Source organism: Sarcophilus harrisii, chromosome 5, assembly GCF_902635505.1.
Source record: "Sarcophilus harrisii chromosome 5, mSarHar1.11, whole genome shotgun sequence".
Classification (NCBI taxonomy): domain Eukaryota; kingdom Metazoa; phylum Chordata; class Mammalia; order Dasyuromorphia; family Dasyuridae; genus Sarcophilus; species Sarcophilus harrisii.
In genome coordinates, this window is record NC_045430.1 from 115616995 (window position 1) to 115631387 (window position 14393).

At 32.4% G+C, this 14393-nt stretch overlaps 1 protein-coding gene across 2 annotated transcripts in view; it reads left to right on the forward strand.

Annotated features, from left to right (window-relative positions):
• Positions 1-14393, forward strand: part of PDE3A (phosphodiesterase 3A) — a 313468-nt gene that overhangs the window by 295880 nt on the left and 3195 nt on the right. For both annotated transcript variants that reach the window (XM_003771175.3, XM_031938420.1), the window contains 3 exons: positions 603-806; positions 1790-1945; positions 11741-11993. In XM_003771175.3, the coding sequence (XP_003771223.1) occupies positions 603-806; positions 1790-1945; positions 11741-11993 (613 nt within the window). The remainder of the gene's footprint in view (positions 1-602; positions 807-1789; positions 1946-11740; positions 11994-14393) is intronic.

The window sequence follows — 14393 nt, forward strand, 5'->3', positions numbered from 1 at the left end:
ATGCTGAGTGAAATGAGCAGGACCAGGAGATCATTATATACTTCAACAACAATACTATATGATGACCAATTCTGATGGACCTGGCCATCCTCAGCAACGAGATCAACCAAATCATTTCCAATGGAGCAGTAATGAACCGAACCAGCTACGCCCAGAGAAAGAACGCTGGGAGATGACTAAAAACCATTACATTGAATTCCCAATCCCTATATTTATGCCCACCTGCATTTTTGATTTCCTTCACAAGCTAATTGTACAATATTTCAGAGTCTGATTCTTTTGGTACAGCAAAATAACGTTTTGTTCATATATACTTATTGCGTATCTAATTTATATTTTAATGTATTTAACATCTACCAGTCATCCTGCCATCTGGGGGAGGGGATGGGGGGTAAGAGGTGAAAAATTGGAACAAGAGGTTTGGCAATTGTTAATGCTGTAAAGTTACCCATGCATATATCCTGTAAATAAAAGGCTATTAAATAAATAAAATAAAAAAATAATTAAAAAAATTTTAATACCATTGAATAACAGTTTAATATTATTCAGCTGAGAACTATGGATGTTGTAACTCATATTTTGTTTTGTTTTTTCTTTCCTAGGCTGTACTATATAATGACCGTTCAGTTTTAGAGAATCATCATGCAGCTGCTGCATGGAATCTCTTCATGTCCCAGCCAGAGTATAACTTTTTAGTCAACCTTGACCATGTGGAATTTAAGCATTTCCGTTTCCTTGTCATTGAAGCAATTTTGGCCACTGACCTGAAGAAACACTTTGATTTTGTAGCCAAATTCAATGCCAAGGTAACTAGAATTGTACCAATGTTCATTTTGTGGTCAGACTGAAAGCTGTCAGAAGAGAAGCATATTTAGTGATCAATATCTATGTGTTGTTTGTGAAAGTAAAGTATTTCAGATATATTCCAAGTAGAGAAGCTAAGAATCATTGAAATGCTATAATACTGACCATATAAATATTATATTTGACTCTTTGCCATATATTCCATTATGTTTTCTAATTCCATAAGAAACATTTCTGTGTGGTTTCTTTTGGCTTGCTTGTTTTAATATTTTAACCTATTTTAAATATCTATTAAAATATTTGCTGTTCAAATATGCTCAAAAACCAAATATAAACTTTGTTAGACTTAATATAAAGATCCCAAGTGTTAGTTCAAAATTTTACATAATTTATCTATTTTTCCTTCTAAAAGTTTTTAATCAAGTATAATTTAATTACCTTAAAATAATGTTTGGGAAATATAAAAATAATTCATTAAGTAACCATATTTGAATATTGTCATTTAAAACAATTTTTTCTTCTATATCCATAACTGATCAAAGAAGAAAAAGATATTTTAAGTAATCCACTTCCACTAATGTCTTGTTTCACTGCTTTAAGAGAATATGGAAGTGACCATTGATTCTCACATGCAAACTATACAAGACACTCACTTACAAACATTGTTGCTAAACTATAGTTTGTAAGCATAAGTTTGGAGATGCACTGTGTATCTGTGCTCCAAGACAAGTTGAATTAAATTTGGCATCTCACCATCAGAATCTATTTACCAGGATTTTGTTTTTGCTTTTCCTTCATGAGAGCCAAACACAAAGATCTTCTAGGAAGTAATGGAGAGAGCCCTTCCATAAATATAATGAAGAGATCTTTAAATTTATTAAGCCACTGCATGGTAGCAAATGCCTCATCAGCAAAGAGTAAATTCAGTTCTGGAATCTTGTTTGATATTGAAGCAAAACAAATTTTCTTTTTCATTTTTATACAGGTGAATGATGATGTTGGCATAGATTGGACTAATGAAAATGATCGCTTATTGGTTTGTCAGATGTGCATAAAGTTGGCAGATATCAACGGACCTGCTAAGTGTAAAGAACTTCATTTACAGTGGACAGATGGTATTGTCAATGAGTTTTATGAACAGGTAATTAGCCATAATATTGCCAGAATTTTTTATAATTTTTATATACCTCTCTAAATTTTTTATATATTTTTATAATACTTAATATGTAATATTAAGCTTCTATAAGCTGCACTCTTGCTTTCCTCTTTCACAGTTTCATGTCTTATATATCAGTAGCAAAGGGAACAACCAATTATGAAGGACATGTTTTAATTATTTTAACACATTTTTTTCCATTGAATAAATCAGTACTTCTGGTTCAAAACAGTAGGTTTTAAAAGTTCTTTGTGTTCTCATAAATATAGATTAGAGAACTAATACAGATGCTATTTTAATGATTCTGACTTTTCTTTTACCTTTATTTTCTAGCCCAGTTTTATAAGAAGACAAAAATAGCTATTGGAAAATCATGGAGTATGGAGAAATAGTGTTTTTCCTTGCTCTGATTCTACTGATTCACCACTTTCTCGGAAAAAAAAAAAAAACAAATTATTTATTTGTTTGTTTGTTTGTTTGTTTTGATGAGGCAATTGAGGTTAAGTGACTTGCCCAGGGTCACACAGCTAGTACGTGCTAAGTGTCTGAGGCCAGGTTCCTGACTTCAGGGCTGGTGCTCTATCCACTGCGCCACTTATCAGTCTCAAAACCAATATAATTTTGTAAAATGTATAACCTGACTTCATATTCTAAGTGATGAAGAGTGTTTGGTTAAAGGAAAGAATATCAAAACTATTTTACACATATCATTTAAAATCAGCAGTGTCCTATTTCTCAATCATTCATTAAACAGGTATTTATTAAACTAAATGCCTGTTAAGTTTAAATCATTGGGCTACATGTTTTATATACAAAGACAATTTTTAAAAAGACCTCTGTTCTCTGGTCACAAGTATCTATAGAACAATGGATCAATGAATTCATTGAGGAGACAGAAAGGCTTAGTGGAAAGAGCCATGGGGGAGTAATACATTATTTCATTCTTTACTGGACCACATTATATTTTAGACTTGTTTTTTTTTTTTTTTTTTTTTTTTTTTTTTTTTGTGATGTAGTACTTTATTCCATTCTTCTTGATTATGTGTTATATAGCTTATTCATGAGCACTGCTGCACTTTTATATTACTCTTTAGTGATCCTTATCTATAATTTTATAAATATTGTAATGCCCCATGACTAGCAACCATGCAACAGCAGAATAAATATATTAATGTAGAAAGATTGGCCTTTGTTTCAAAGACAAGCTTTGATTTTAGAAAAGCAAGATGTAATTTCCTAAAGGCAACACACTCCTCTTAACCCTTCTTAGTCAATTACTGGCCCACTAGAGTTTTGTCCTAAATATGTGCTGTGGTATACCAACATTATGGCTTGTGCATCATAGTCTGGATAACAGGCATCCTTCATTCAGGTGAATTTTTATTGTAAATAATTGTGGATTTAATTAAGGAAACTTGACATGTTTGAAAGCTGGATGGAGTCAACATAATTCTACCTAAAAAAAATGAGTTTTAAAAACTGAAGGATCTCATAATTTCCTATGAATCGCTTTTCAATTTGGAAGCTGTTCCAGATGTCTTTTATGACAGTGGTGAATACTTTTTCCTGGCATATGTCTTCCTGTTGTATATTTTGCTTGATAATAATAATTGAGTTGGCTAACAAAGTTATTCTTATTTTTATATATTTTAAGCAATCTTGTATGATTTTGACATATGAGTTAAGGAAATGCCTGAAAAAATTCTTAAATTTGGCATTTTTATTTTACTGAATTTTTTTTTTGTTTTCATATGTAATAAACAGAAAGCATATTGGTGGTTTGTACTTTTCAATCATATTTGTCATTATAAAGATGTAAAATATTTATTTAGAAAACTTGCCTGTTCCCATTGATATACATTCCCCCCCCCAAACATTTCTCTTTTTTATTTTCATAAAAAAACCTATTTCTAAATTAGCTACATTACCAAAAAGAAAGAAAAACAAAGTAAGCAAAATAATATTTCAATTTTCATACAGTTCATCAGTTCTGTCTCTGGACGAGATGATTCTTTTTCATTATGACTCCTTTGGGAGTATCCTGGATCACTTTATTAATTGTAGTAGTTAATTCTTTCACAGTTGATCATCATTACTGTCACTGTACATAATTATCTTCCAGTTCTCACTTTACTTTGTATCAATTCATATTAAGTTTTGCTATGTTTTATTTTTTTTTTCTTTTTAAACCAAACTCTTATGGCACAATAGTACTCAATTCTCATTCTCTCTCTCTCTCTCTCTCTCTCACACACACACACACACACACATGACACAAATTGTCCAACTACTTCTCAATTAATGAACATCTCAATTTCCAAATCTTTGCCAGCACAAAAATTGTAACCATTTCCGTATATACTGGATTCCCCCCCTTTTTTCTTTAATCTCTTTACAATACAAATTTACTAATGATTTTTCTGAGTGAAAGAGTAGTTTTAGAGGTTTTTGGGCATAGTTCCAAATTGCTCTGCTGAATGATTGGACCAGTTCACTACTCCTCAATAGTTCATTGGCTCAATAGTTCATTAATGTACAATTGTCCTTATTCCCTCCAGCATTTGTTGTTTCTAGTATGTTGAAAGTGATATTTCAAAGTTGGTTTAATTTGCCTTTTTCTAGTCAGTTGTGCTTTAGAGCATTTTTCATATGATTACAGATACTTTCTTCTTCTAAGAATGGCCTGTTCATATATTTTTGATCATTTATCAATTGGGGAATGGATTTTATTTTTATAAATTTGGCTCAGTTCCCTGTATATTTGGAAATAGAAATTTTAATAGAGACACTTTTGAACTTTTAAATATTACTATATTGTTTATATAACTTTAAGTAAAATGTAGTTCCCCTGTTTATTTCTTTTAATTATGCCCATTTTTGCTTTTGCTTGATCTGAGGCCATGATTGTTCTCTCTGTTGCCTTTTTTTTAAACTTCATCTTAAGTATGAGAGATTTTGCTTCAATACTTTAATTCTCTGTGTGTATTTCTGTTTCAAATGCACTTTTGTAAACAAGATATTATTGGTTTCTTATTTTTAATATATTTGTTTATTTTATGGATGGGCTCATTCTATTCAATTTCAGTTTTAATTATTAGCTGTGTATTTCTCTGTCCTATTTTTTTCCTTTTATTATTCTTTTCCTCATTTTTTTCCCTTTCCTTCCAGTTTGATTGCTATGGCACTGAACAAGTACACCAATTTAATCAGAATTGTCATTTTTATTATATTAGCTTGGCTTAGCCATGAACAATTGATACTTTTCCAATTGTTTAGATCTGACTGTTATTGTGAAAGGTGTTTTGTAATTGTGTTCATATAGTTTTTGTGTTTGTCTTGGCAGGTAAAATCCCCCAAGTATTTTATTTTGTCTATAATAATTTTTAAAAGAATTTCTCTTTCTATCTCTTTCTGATGGGTTTTTAGTAATATATAGAAATGCTGATGATATGTATGGGTTTATTTTATATCATGCAACTTTGGTAAAGCTATGAATTGTTTCCAATATGTTTTTGGATGATTTTTTAGGATTCTCCAAGTATATAATTATATCATTTGCAAGAGTGATAGTTTAATCACCTCATTGCCTATTCTAATTCCTTTAATTTATTTTTTTTCTTATTGCTAAAGCCAACATTTCTAGTAAACTGTTGAATAATAGTGATGATAATGGACATTCTTGTTTTACTCCTGACCTTACTGGGAACATGATGTTTGCTGTAGGTTTTCTATAGATAATATTTATTATTTTAAGGAAAGTTCCTTTTATTCCTATGTTCTCTAGTGTTTTTAATAGGAATGGGTGTTGTTAAAAGTTTTTTTCTGAATTTATTGAGATTATCATATGACTTCTGTTGTTTTTGTTATTGATATGGTCCATGATAATAATGTTTTTCTTGATATTGAACCAGTTCTGCATTCCTGATATAAATCCTACTTGATCATAGTGTATTATCCTGCTGATAAATTGCTCTTTGCCAACATCTTATTTTAAAATTTTGCATCAATATTCATTAGAGAGATTGATCTGTAAATTTCTTTCTCTGTTTTGGCTCTTCCTGGTTTAGGTATCATTGCCATATTTATGTCATAGAAGGAATTTGACAGTATTCCTTCTTTACCTATTTTTCCTAATAGTTTACACAGTATTGGAATTAATTATTTTTAAAATATTTGGTAGAATTCACTTGTGAATCCATTTGGCCCTAGAGATTTTTTTAGGGAGTTCATTAATGATTTATTCAATTTCTTTTTCTAAATTGGAACTATAAGTAATTTATTTCCTCTTCTGTTAACCTAGGCAATTTATATTTTTGTAAATATTTATCCTTTTGATTAGATTGTTAGACTTGATGCCATAGAGTTGAGCAAAATAGTTCCTAATTATTGCTTTAATTTCTTTTTCCCCTTCATTTTTAAAGCTGGTGATTTGTGTTTTTTCCCCCCTTTTTTGATCAAATTAACCAAAGCTTTATTTTGTTATTTTTTTTTTCATAAAATCAACTCTTAGTTTTGTTTATTAATTCAATAGTTTTCTTAGTCTCTATTTTATTCATCTCTCCTTTGAGTTTCAAAATTTCTAATTTGGTATTCAATTAGGGGTTTTGAATTGGTTCTTTTTCTAGCTTTTTTAGTTGTATGCTTAATTCATTGATCTCCTCTTTCTCTATTTTATTTATGTAGCTATTTGGAGTTATAAAATTTCCCCTAAGAACTTCTTTGGTTGCATCCCATAGGTTTTATTTTGTTGTCTCATTATTGTCATTTTCTTGAATGAAATTGTTCGTTGTTTCTGTGATTTATTGTTTGAGCCAATTGTTCTTTAGAATTAGAATATTTAATTTCCAATAAGTTTTTAGTCTTTTCCTGACCTTTTGATTGAATATAATTTTTATTTCATGAATAAAAGTATGCATTTACTATTTCTTCCTTTCTGTATTTGTGAGTTTTTTATGCCCTAATACTTGGTCAATTTTTGTATAGGTGCCATGTTCTTCCAAGAAAAAGGTGTATTCCTTTTTGCCACTATTCAATTTTCTCCAGAGGTATACCATATCTAAGTTTTCTAGGCTCCTCTTAACCTCCTTAGTTTCTTGTTTATTTTGTGGTTAGATTTGACTGATTCTGAGAGGGAAAGGTTGAGATCCCCCACTAGAATAGTTTTGCTGTCTATTTCTTCTCTAAGAATTTTCCTGCTCTACCAGTTGGTGCACACACATTTAATATTGTAACTACTTCATTATTTACTGTACCCTTTATCAAATGTACTTTCCCTCTTTCATCTCTTTTGATAAGATCTATTTTTACTTTTGCTTTATCTGAAATCAGAATCCCTATCTCTGCTGAAGCATAATAAATTCTGTTTTAGTCTTTTATCTTTACTCTGTATGTGTCTCTTTGTGTCAGATGTGTTTCTTGTAAGCAAGATTTTTTTTGATCCATTTTGCTATTTGCTTCAGTTTTATGGAAGTTATGGGAAAGTTCATCCCTTCATATTAGCAGTTATGATTACCAGATCTGTATTTCCCTCCATCCTATTCCCCCCCATATATACATATGTTCGCTCTTTCTACCCTGTCCTTAGTTTTGTGGGGTTTTTTTTTCCCCACCCGACCTGCTACCTTCCCTCCTATCACCTCTCTCTCTTCTCTTACTGCTTTTTTAACCCACTCCACTCATTACATTATCTTCTATCACCCCTTCCTCCCTTCTCTTACCTTTTCTTTCATTGTGTTTCTGCCCTAGCTTCTATCCTGTCCCTACCTTTTCTTTTCCTCTTACCCTACCTACTTCTTTTTTAGATTAAATTTCTATACCCAACTGAATGATTATTATTCCCTCTTACAACCAAAATTTATGAGATCAAGTTTCAGACAATGCTTATATATATATATATATATATATATATATATATATATATATATATATATATATATATATATATACATTTCATTGAAGTTCCATCTCCTCCCTAGAGGCTGCTACTGAGTCTACTAAATAGTTAATTCCTAGTTATAACCCCAGATCCTTTGTCTTCTAGCATATCATATTCCAGAGCCTCTTATACTTTATTGTAGAAGCTGCCAGATCCTGGGTAATCCTGACTGTTGCTCCTTGATATTTGAATTGTTTGTCTGGCAGTTTGTAGTATTTTTTTCCTTGAGATAATAGTTTTGGAGTTTCACAATAATGTTCCTTGAGGTTTTCATTGTGGCATCTCTTTTCAGAAATGATTGATAGCTTTTTTCAATGAGTATTTTCTCCTCTGTTTCTAGAAAACGGGGCCATTTTCCTTAATGACCTTTTGTAAATTGCTTACCCAGATTCTATTTTTCATCATGGCCTTCAGGTAGGCCAATAATTTTTAAAATTGTCTCTTCTGGATATGTTTTCCAGGTTAGCTGTTTTACCAATGAGTTATTGCATATTTTCTTCCTTTTTTTAATTCTTTTTAGTTTGACTGTTTCTTACTGTCTCACAATGCTATCAGCTTTCATTTGCCCTGTTCTGGTTATTACTGTGTGATTTTCTTCGGTTACCTTTTCTATCTCTTTTTCTATTTGGTTTAATATACTGTTTAAGTAGTTGTTTTCTTCAGACAATTTTTTCCTTTCCTTTTCCAAGCTGTTGACTCTCTCATCCATATTTCTTATTTCTTTTCTTATTTTTTCTTTTACTTCTTTTATTTGCTTATTGAAAGCTTTTATGAGTATTTTCTTGAAGCCTCTTTGGACTTGAGATTAATTTATCTCACACTTTGACATGTTGCTCTTTTCTTTTCTTTTTTAATAATTATAACTTTTTTATTGACAGAACCCATGCCAGGGTAATTTTTTACAACATTATCACTTGCACTCACTTCTGTTCCGACTTTTCCCCTCTCTCCCTTCACCCTCTCCCCCAGATGGCAAGCAGTTCTATAGATGTTAAATATGTCACAGTATATCCTAGATACAATATATGTGTGCAGAACCGAACAGTTCTCTTGTTCCACAGGAAGAATTGGATTCAAAAGGTAAAAATAACCCAGGAAGAAAAACAAAAATGCAAACAGTTTACATTCATTTCCCAGTATTCTTTCTTTGGGTATAGCTGCTTCTATCCATCATTGATCAATTGAAACTGAGTTAGATCTTCTCTTTGTCTAAGAATCCACGTCCATCAGAATATATCCTCATACAGTATCATTGTTGAAGTATATAATGATCTCCTGATTTTGCTCATTTCACTTAGCATCAGTTCATGTAAGTCTCTCCAGGCCTCTGCTGGTCATTTCTTACAGAACAATAATATTCCATAACGTTCATATCATGTTGCTCTTTTCAGTGTCTTCTGTAGACATTCTGTCCTCATCTGAATTTGTGTTTTGCTCTGCCCTGTCACCACAGTAACTTTCTATGATCAAGGTTCTTTTATTGTTTCTTGCTCATTTTCTTTCCATTTCTTTTGGTATTTCCTTTACCTTTAAGATAGAGTTCTGCTCCTCTGGTAAAGGGGATGCTGTCCCAAGCTTCCTGTGTAGCTGAGCTTCAGCTTTGAGCACAGGGGCTCCTTGTGTTTGCAGGGGTAGCTTTGTCTGCTCTGTTCAGGAAACAGCTGGGTTTCCCAGAGTTTGCCTCCTGAGGTGGGACTGGAGGCTGCCCCACAGCTGTACTCCTCTCCTGAGCCAGGACTGAGGGTCTCAGCTGCTGATTTGCTGTGTTTAAGACCCTCTCACTGGGTTTCCCGGAGCCCAGCTGGCCTGGGCTGAATATCCTTCTCACCCAGTGAGACTGACATTTCTTGAAGTTTTTTCAGTCTATCTTCAGCTGGAGAGTGATTTGATTTCATCAGACTGTTCAGAGGCTTGCTTTCATGTGGTTTTTTTAGGAAACTGGCAAAGATCAAGCAGCTTCCTGTCTTTATTCTACCATCTTGACTCCACTCTCAGAGTCAACATGATATTCCTTTTATCACTGTCCCTACTATGTCTCTTATCCCTTTCCCCTCCTATTTCCCTATTTCATAAAAATTGATTACTGTACCCATCTGCATATGTATATTTTTTTTTCCTTCTTGAATAAGTTCTGATGAGAGTGATGTTTAAGCATTACCCTCTTGCTCCCATTTTCCCCTCTACTATAAACATTCTTCCTTGTATGGGGAAAAATCACTCTGGATGACCAAAAAAAGAAACTGAGACAGATTCCAGGATCAAAACACATTGTGTTAGAGGAGTTCTCTTCCCCACCAATCAAACAAATCCAAGGTCTTCCTCTCGATCTGAGGAGCCATCTTCCCTCAGGATTCTATTTTTTAAAGCGTTACAATTATGCTAAAAATAGAACAGAATTTCATTGGTTTCCATTTAGGGAATGCATATAACACATAGGCTAAAATATGAATACCAGCATGGTCATAGGTTTCAGAGTAGGCAATCCAGGAAATATTTCCACGTATTAGTTGGTCATAAGATGAATGACCTATTCTTTGGTGTGGGCAAGGGGAGATGGCACATTCTGCTTATTGTGAGATGGATGAGTTATTACTTGAATTGGGGTAAGTGGAGATAATATTGGCCAAGAACATTTGGTGGTGGGGTGGGAGGAGGAACTTAGGGCATTTCCATCATATCAGCATGGAATGTAGTTGAAGCAGGATAGATATTTCATGTCAGCATTCTCATGGTACTGTAGAGAAGTAGATATCATGATTGGTAGACAGATAATTTCTATTATATAAGCATGAGCTTTGCAAAAAGCCTATCAGAATCTATATGCCTATATGACATAAAAATTATGAATTACTTATTCTTATGTTTATTTTTAGATCATAGACTACTACTTAATAATACTAAGTGAATAATTACTAACAATCATTTCCCCCTATAAAATCAATATACTAATAATACTGATTAGGATTTGGGTGAGGGTCCCCAATAAATTAGATTCTCACTTGCATGCTTCTATTATGTGAAAAGGTGAACTTTTATACCTCCTTTTCCATTTTGCCAATTCTAATTTTTGAGGAGTTCTTTTTCTCAATGGATTTTTATATATCCTTTTCCATTTGGTCTACTCTGCTTTTTAAAAGAAAGTCTTTTCTTCAGTGAATTTTTTCTTCTTTAACCATTTGGAAAATTCTGGATATTTTTTTGAGATGTTACTTTCTTCAGTAGTTTTTATGTGTCTTTTAGCAAGTTTTATTTTTGCATGACTTTCACTTTTCCCTCAGTTTTTTTTTTTTTTTTTTTTTTTTTTGCTACAATTCTTATTTTTTTCTTTAACTCGAGGGAATTCTTGCTAATCAGGGATCCAGTTAAGCATTTTACTTTGAGACTTGAGTTATAGCTGTTTTCACATTCTTTTCTTCTGAATTTATGCCTTCATCTTCCTTGACACCATAGTAATCTTTTATGGTCAAGTTCTCTTTTTGTTGTCATTTTCTCATTTTTCCAAACTAATTTTTTACTTTGAATGTTATGTTAAAGTTGGCCTCTGCTCCCCTCAGAGTGGGAAGGCATAGTCTCAAGTTTTTTCATGTTGCCTTTTTTAGGGGTGATTCTGGAAATCTACAAGTTTTCAGTACTTTCAAGGTGGTATGATATGGAGAAATTAACTACTCTAACATAATACTTTTTGAAAATGGACCAGGTTTAAAAAATTTAGCCTGACTTAGATAAATGGCTATGGAGTATAATTGAAATATTATTGCTTACTCATTGATTTGATTTCATTTTAATTTCCCCTTTCCACTTAACTGTTTCCATGTATAAGAGTAATGAAATATTCTAATTTCTAGGGTGATGAAGAGGCCAGCCTTGGACTTCCCATAAGCCCTTTTATGGACCGTTCTGCTCCTCAGTTGGCAAATCTTCAGGAATCTTTCATCTCTCATATCGTGGGGCCATTGTGCAATAGCTATGACTCTGCAGGACTGATGCCTGGGAAATGGGTGGAAGACAGTGATGAATCAGGAGGAGACACAGATGACAGGGAAGAAGCAGAACAACCAACAACTGAAGAAGAAACTTGTGAAAATGCTGAATCAACAGGTAAGTTAGGTATCTGTCCCTATTTATATTTTCCCAAAGGCAATTCACATAAATATAACCAAATTAAACATCAACTTCTCAACTATTATATTTCTTGCTTAAACATAAACATCTCTTTTGCATTTACTTCTATTCCTCCCAAACAGTAGTGGTAAATGAGTTTTATTGTGAATTCTACAGCATATGGCATATGTTATCATAATAATAAGGGAGAGAATGGAATAAATATATAATGCCACTCATGATAAGCACTTTACAAATATTATTTCATTTGATCCTCACAACAACCCTGGGAGGTAGATATTATTTTGCCCATTTTTATAGTTGGAAAAACTGAGACAAAAAGATAATAAGTGACTTTCCTAGGATCATAGAGCTAATAATCTAAGATCAGATTTAAATTCATTTATTCTTGACTCACTGATGTACCACCTACATACATAATAAGCAGTCATTTAGTCAATGAGTATTTCTTTAGATCTCACCATTTTTGTTAAGTATTGTACAAAAAGAGTCAAAAAATAGTCTCTTCTCTTGAAGAGCTCATAATCTAATGAGGTTGGAGTAACACAAAAAAATAAATATGCACAATCAAGTTACTTACCAGGTAAATAGAAACTAATTAACAGAAGGAAGGCACTAAATTTAAGGGGAATTGTGAAAGGCTTCCCAACTTATTATGTATATATATACTATGGATAAGAAAAAAAAAAGTATATATTGATAGTAGTTAAGGTATACACAGGCACCTGACATAAAGCAATAAATTTAAAATACTGTCAGCAATCGTCTTTCACAAATCTGTTCTCCAATTAAGAAAGAATTTTTTGGGGGGAGCGAGGGGCTGAGGCAGTTGGAGTTAAGAGACTTGCCCAGGGTCACACAGCTAGGAAGTATTAAGTATCTGATACCAGATTTGAACTCAGGTCCTTCTGACTTCAGGGCTGGTTCTCTGTCTACTGTACCACCTAGCTGCATCAGAAGTATTTTCTTAATACTTTTTATCACTTTGGCTCTGTATCTTTAGTCAAATGTTTTCTTTGTGCAAGAAACAGAGGTTTATTCCTCAGCATTTCATCTTTCTTAAATATGGAGTTCTATCTTTTTTGTTGCTAGAAGCCAAAGTTTAAATTTTTGGTCACTTAAGAAATAGCATCAGGGTCAAAGAGACTTCCATTTTAAATTAACACTCATCAACTACCTACTAATGTTCCATGTTCCAATGTGCTACCTTCTTTTTCTTATTTTTATTCTCCTTTATCAGGAGACGATAAGACTCCCCAATGATAAATAAGCATTTACTCATTCAGTGTAAACTGGTATATTTCATATCTTTGCTAGTAGTCAAGAAAAAGTATCAATGAGTGGTCTCCCCTTCTGAGAAAATAATATCATAAGAATACTTTACCTACTGTACCTAACTTCCCAAAGCCAGATATTCCTATCCTTCTCACCTTTAATCCATGAAATCTTTAGAATTTATTGTTTTGCACTGACCTTTTTACATGTCTTGTTCCTGTGACAATAGCTCCCTTATAATCTCTTTCAAAATGAAGACAACATTGCCTCAACAGACTTTTAAAAAATCTCTATGACCATAAAATTACAGGTGAGCTGGTGATGTGTATCTGGGGAAGAGCTCCTCTAACTAATGAAATCATTGGTGCATATTGAAGCAGAGGGAACATGTAGTTGAGGTACACAGGCTTTGAATCAAAAGACTTGATTTCAAAATTTATTTCCTCCTTTATAAAATAAAGATTAATAATTCTTACAGTATTTGCCTCTTGAAGGAGTTGAATAAAGCACCATATAAATGTGAAATTTCCTAGTTCTTATCATAGTACATCATAAATAGTAAGAGCTTAATAAATTTGTTGAAAAGAATTGAGGAATTAGTGAAATATAATCTTTCCACTCTCATTATGCTTCAGAATTTAATAAAAATTCATTCAAAAAATCTGTGCCCTGACCCATTTTAATCATCTAGATTTTGAGATACCATAACAATCCCCATTCCTATTTGTGGAGAATACATTTTTGTATCATTTCATTACATGCAGAAGATTATTAAAATATTTAGTGAAATCTAGTCATGCAGAATTCTGGGATTGATATGGATCTTTGAAGGCCATGAAAGTAAATCCCCATATTTTCTAGATAAAGAAACTAGACCTTGCCAAGGGAAAATGACTTTGCTAAGGATTTTAAAGTAACAATTGACCTTTATTTTATTATTTCATTCTTTCTCTCATTTCAGAATTCGTAGTGTCTTTAATTAATAATCATTTGTTCTAGTCTGTTATTTGGACTGCAAACTTCAAATATGCTCTGGTATCTACTGAGGTTTAAAAATATTGGATGTTTCCCAGGAAACACAGGATTACGTGTTTTAATATG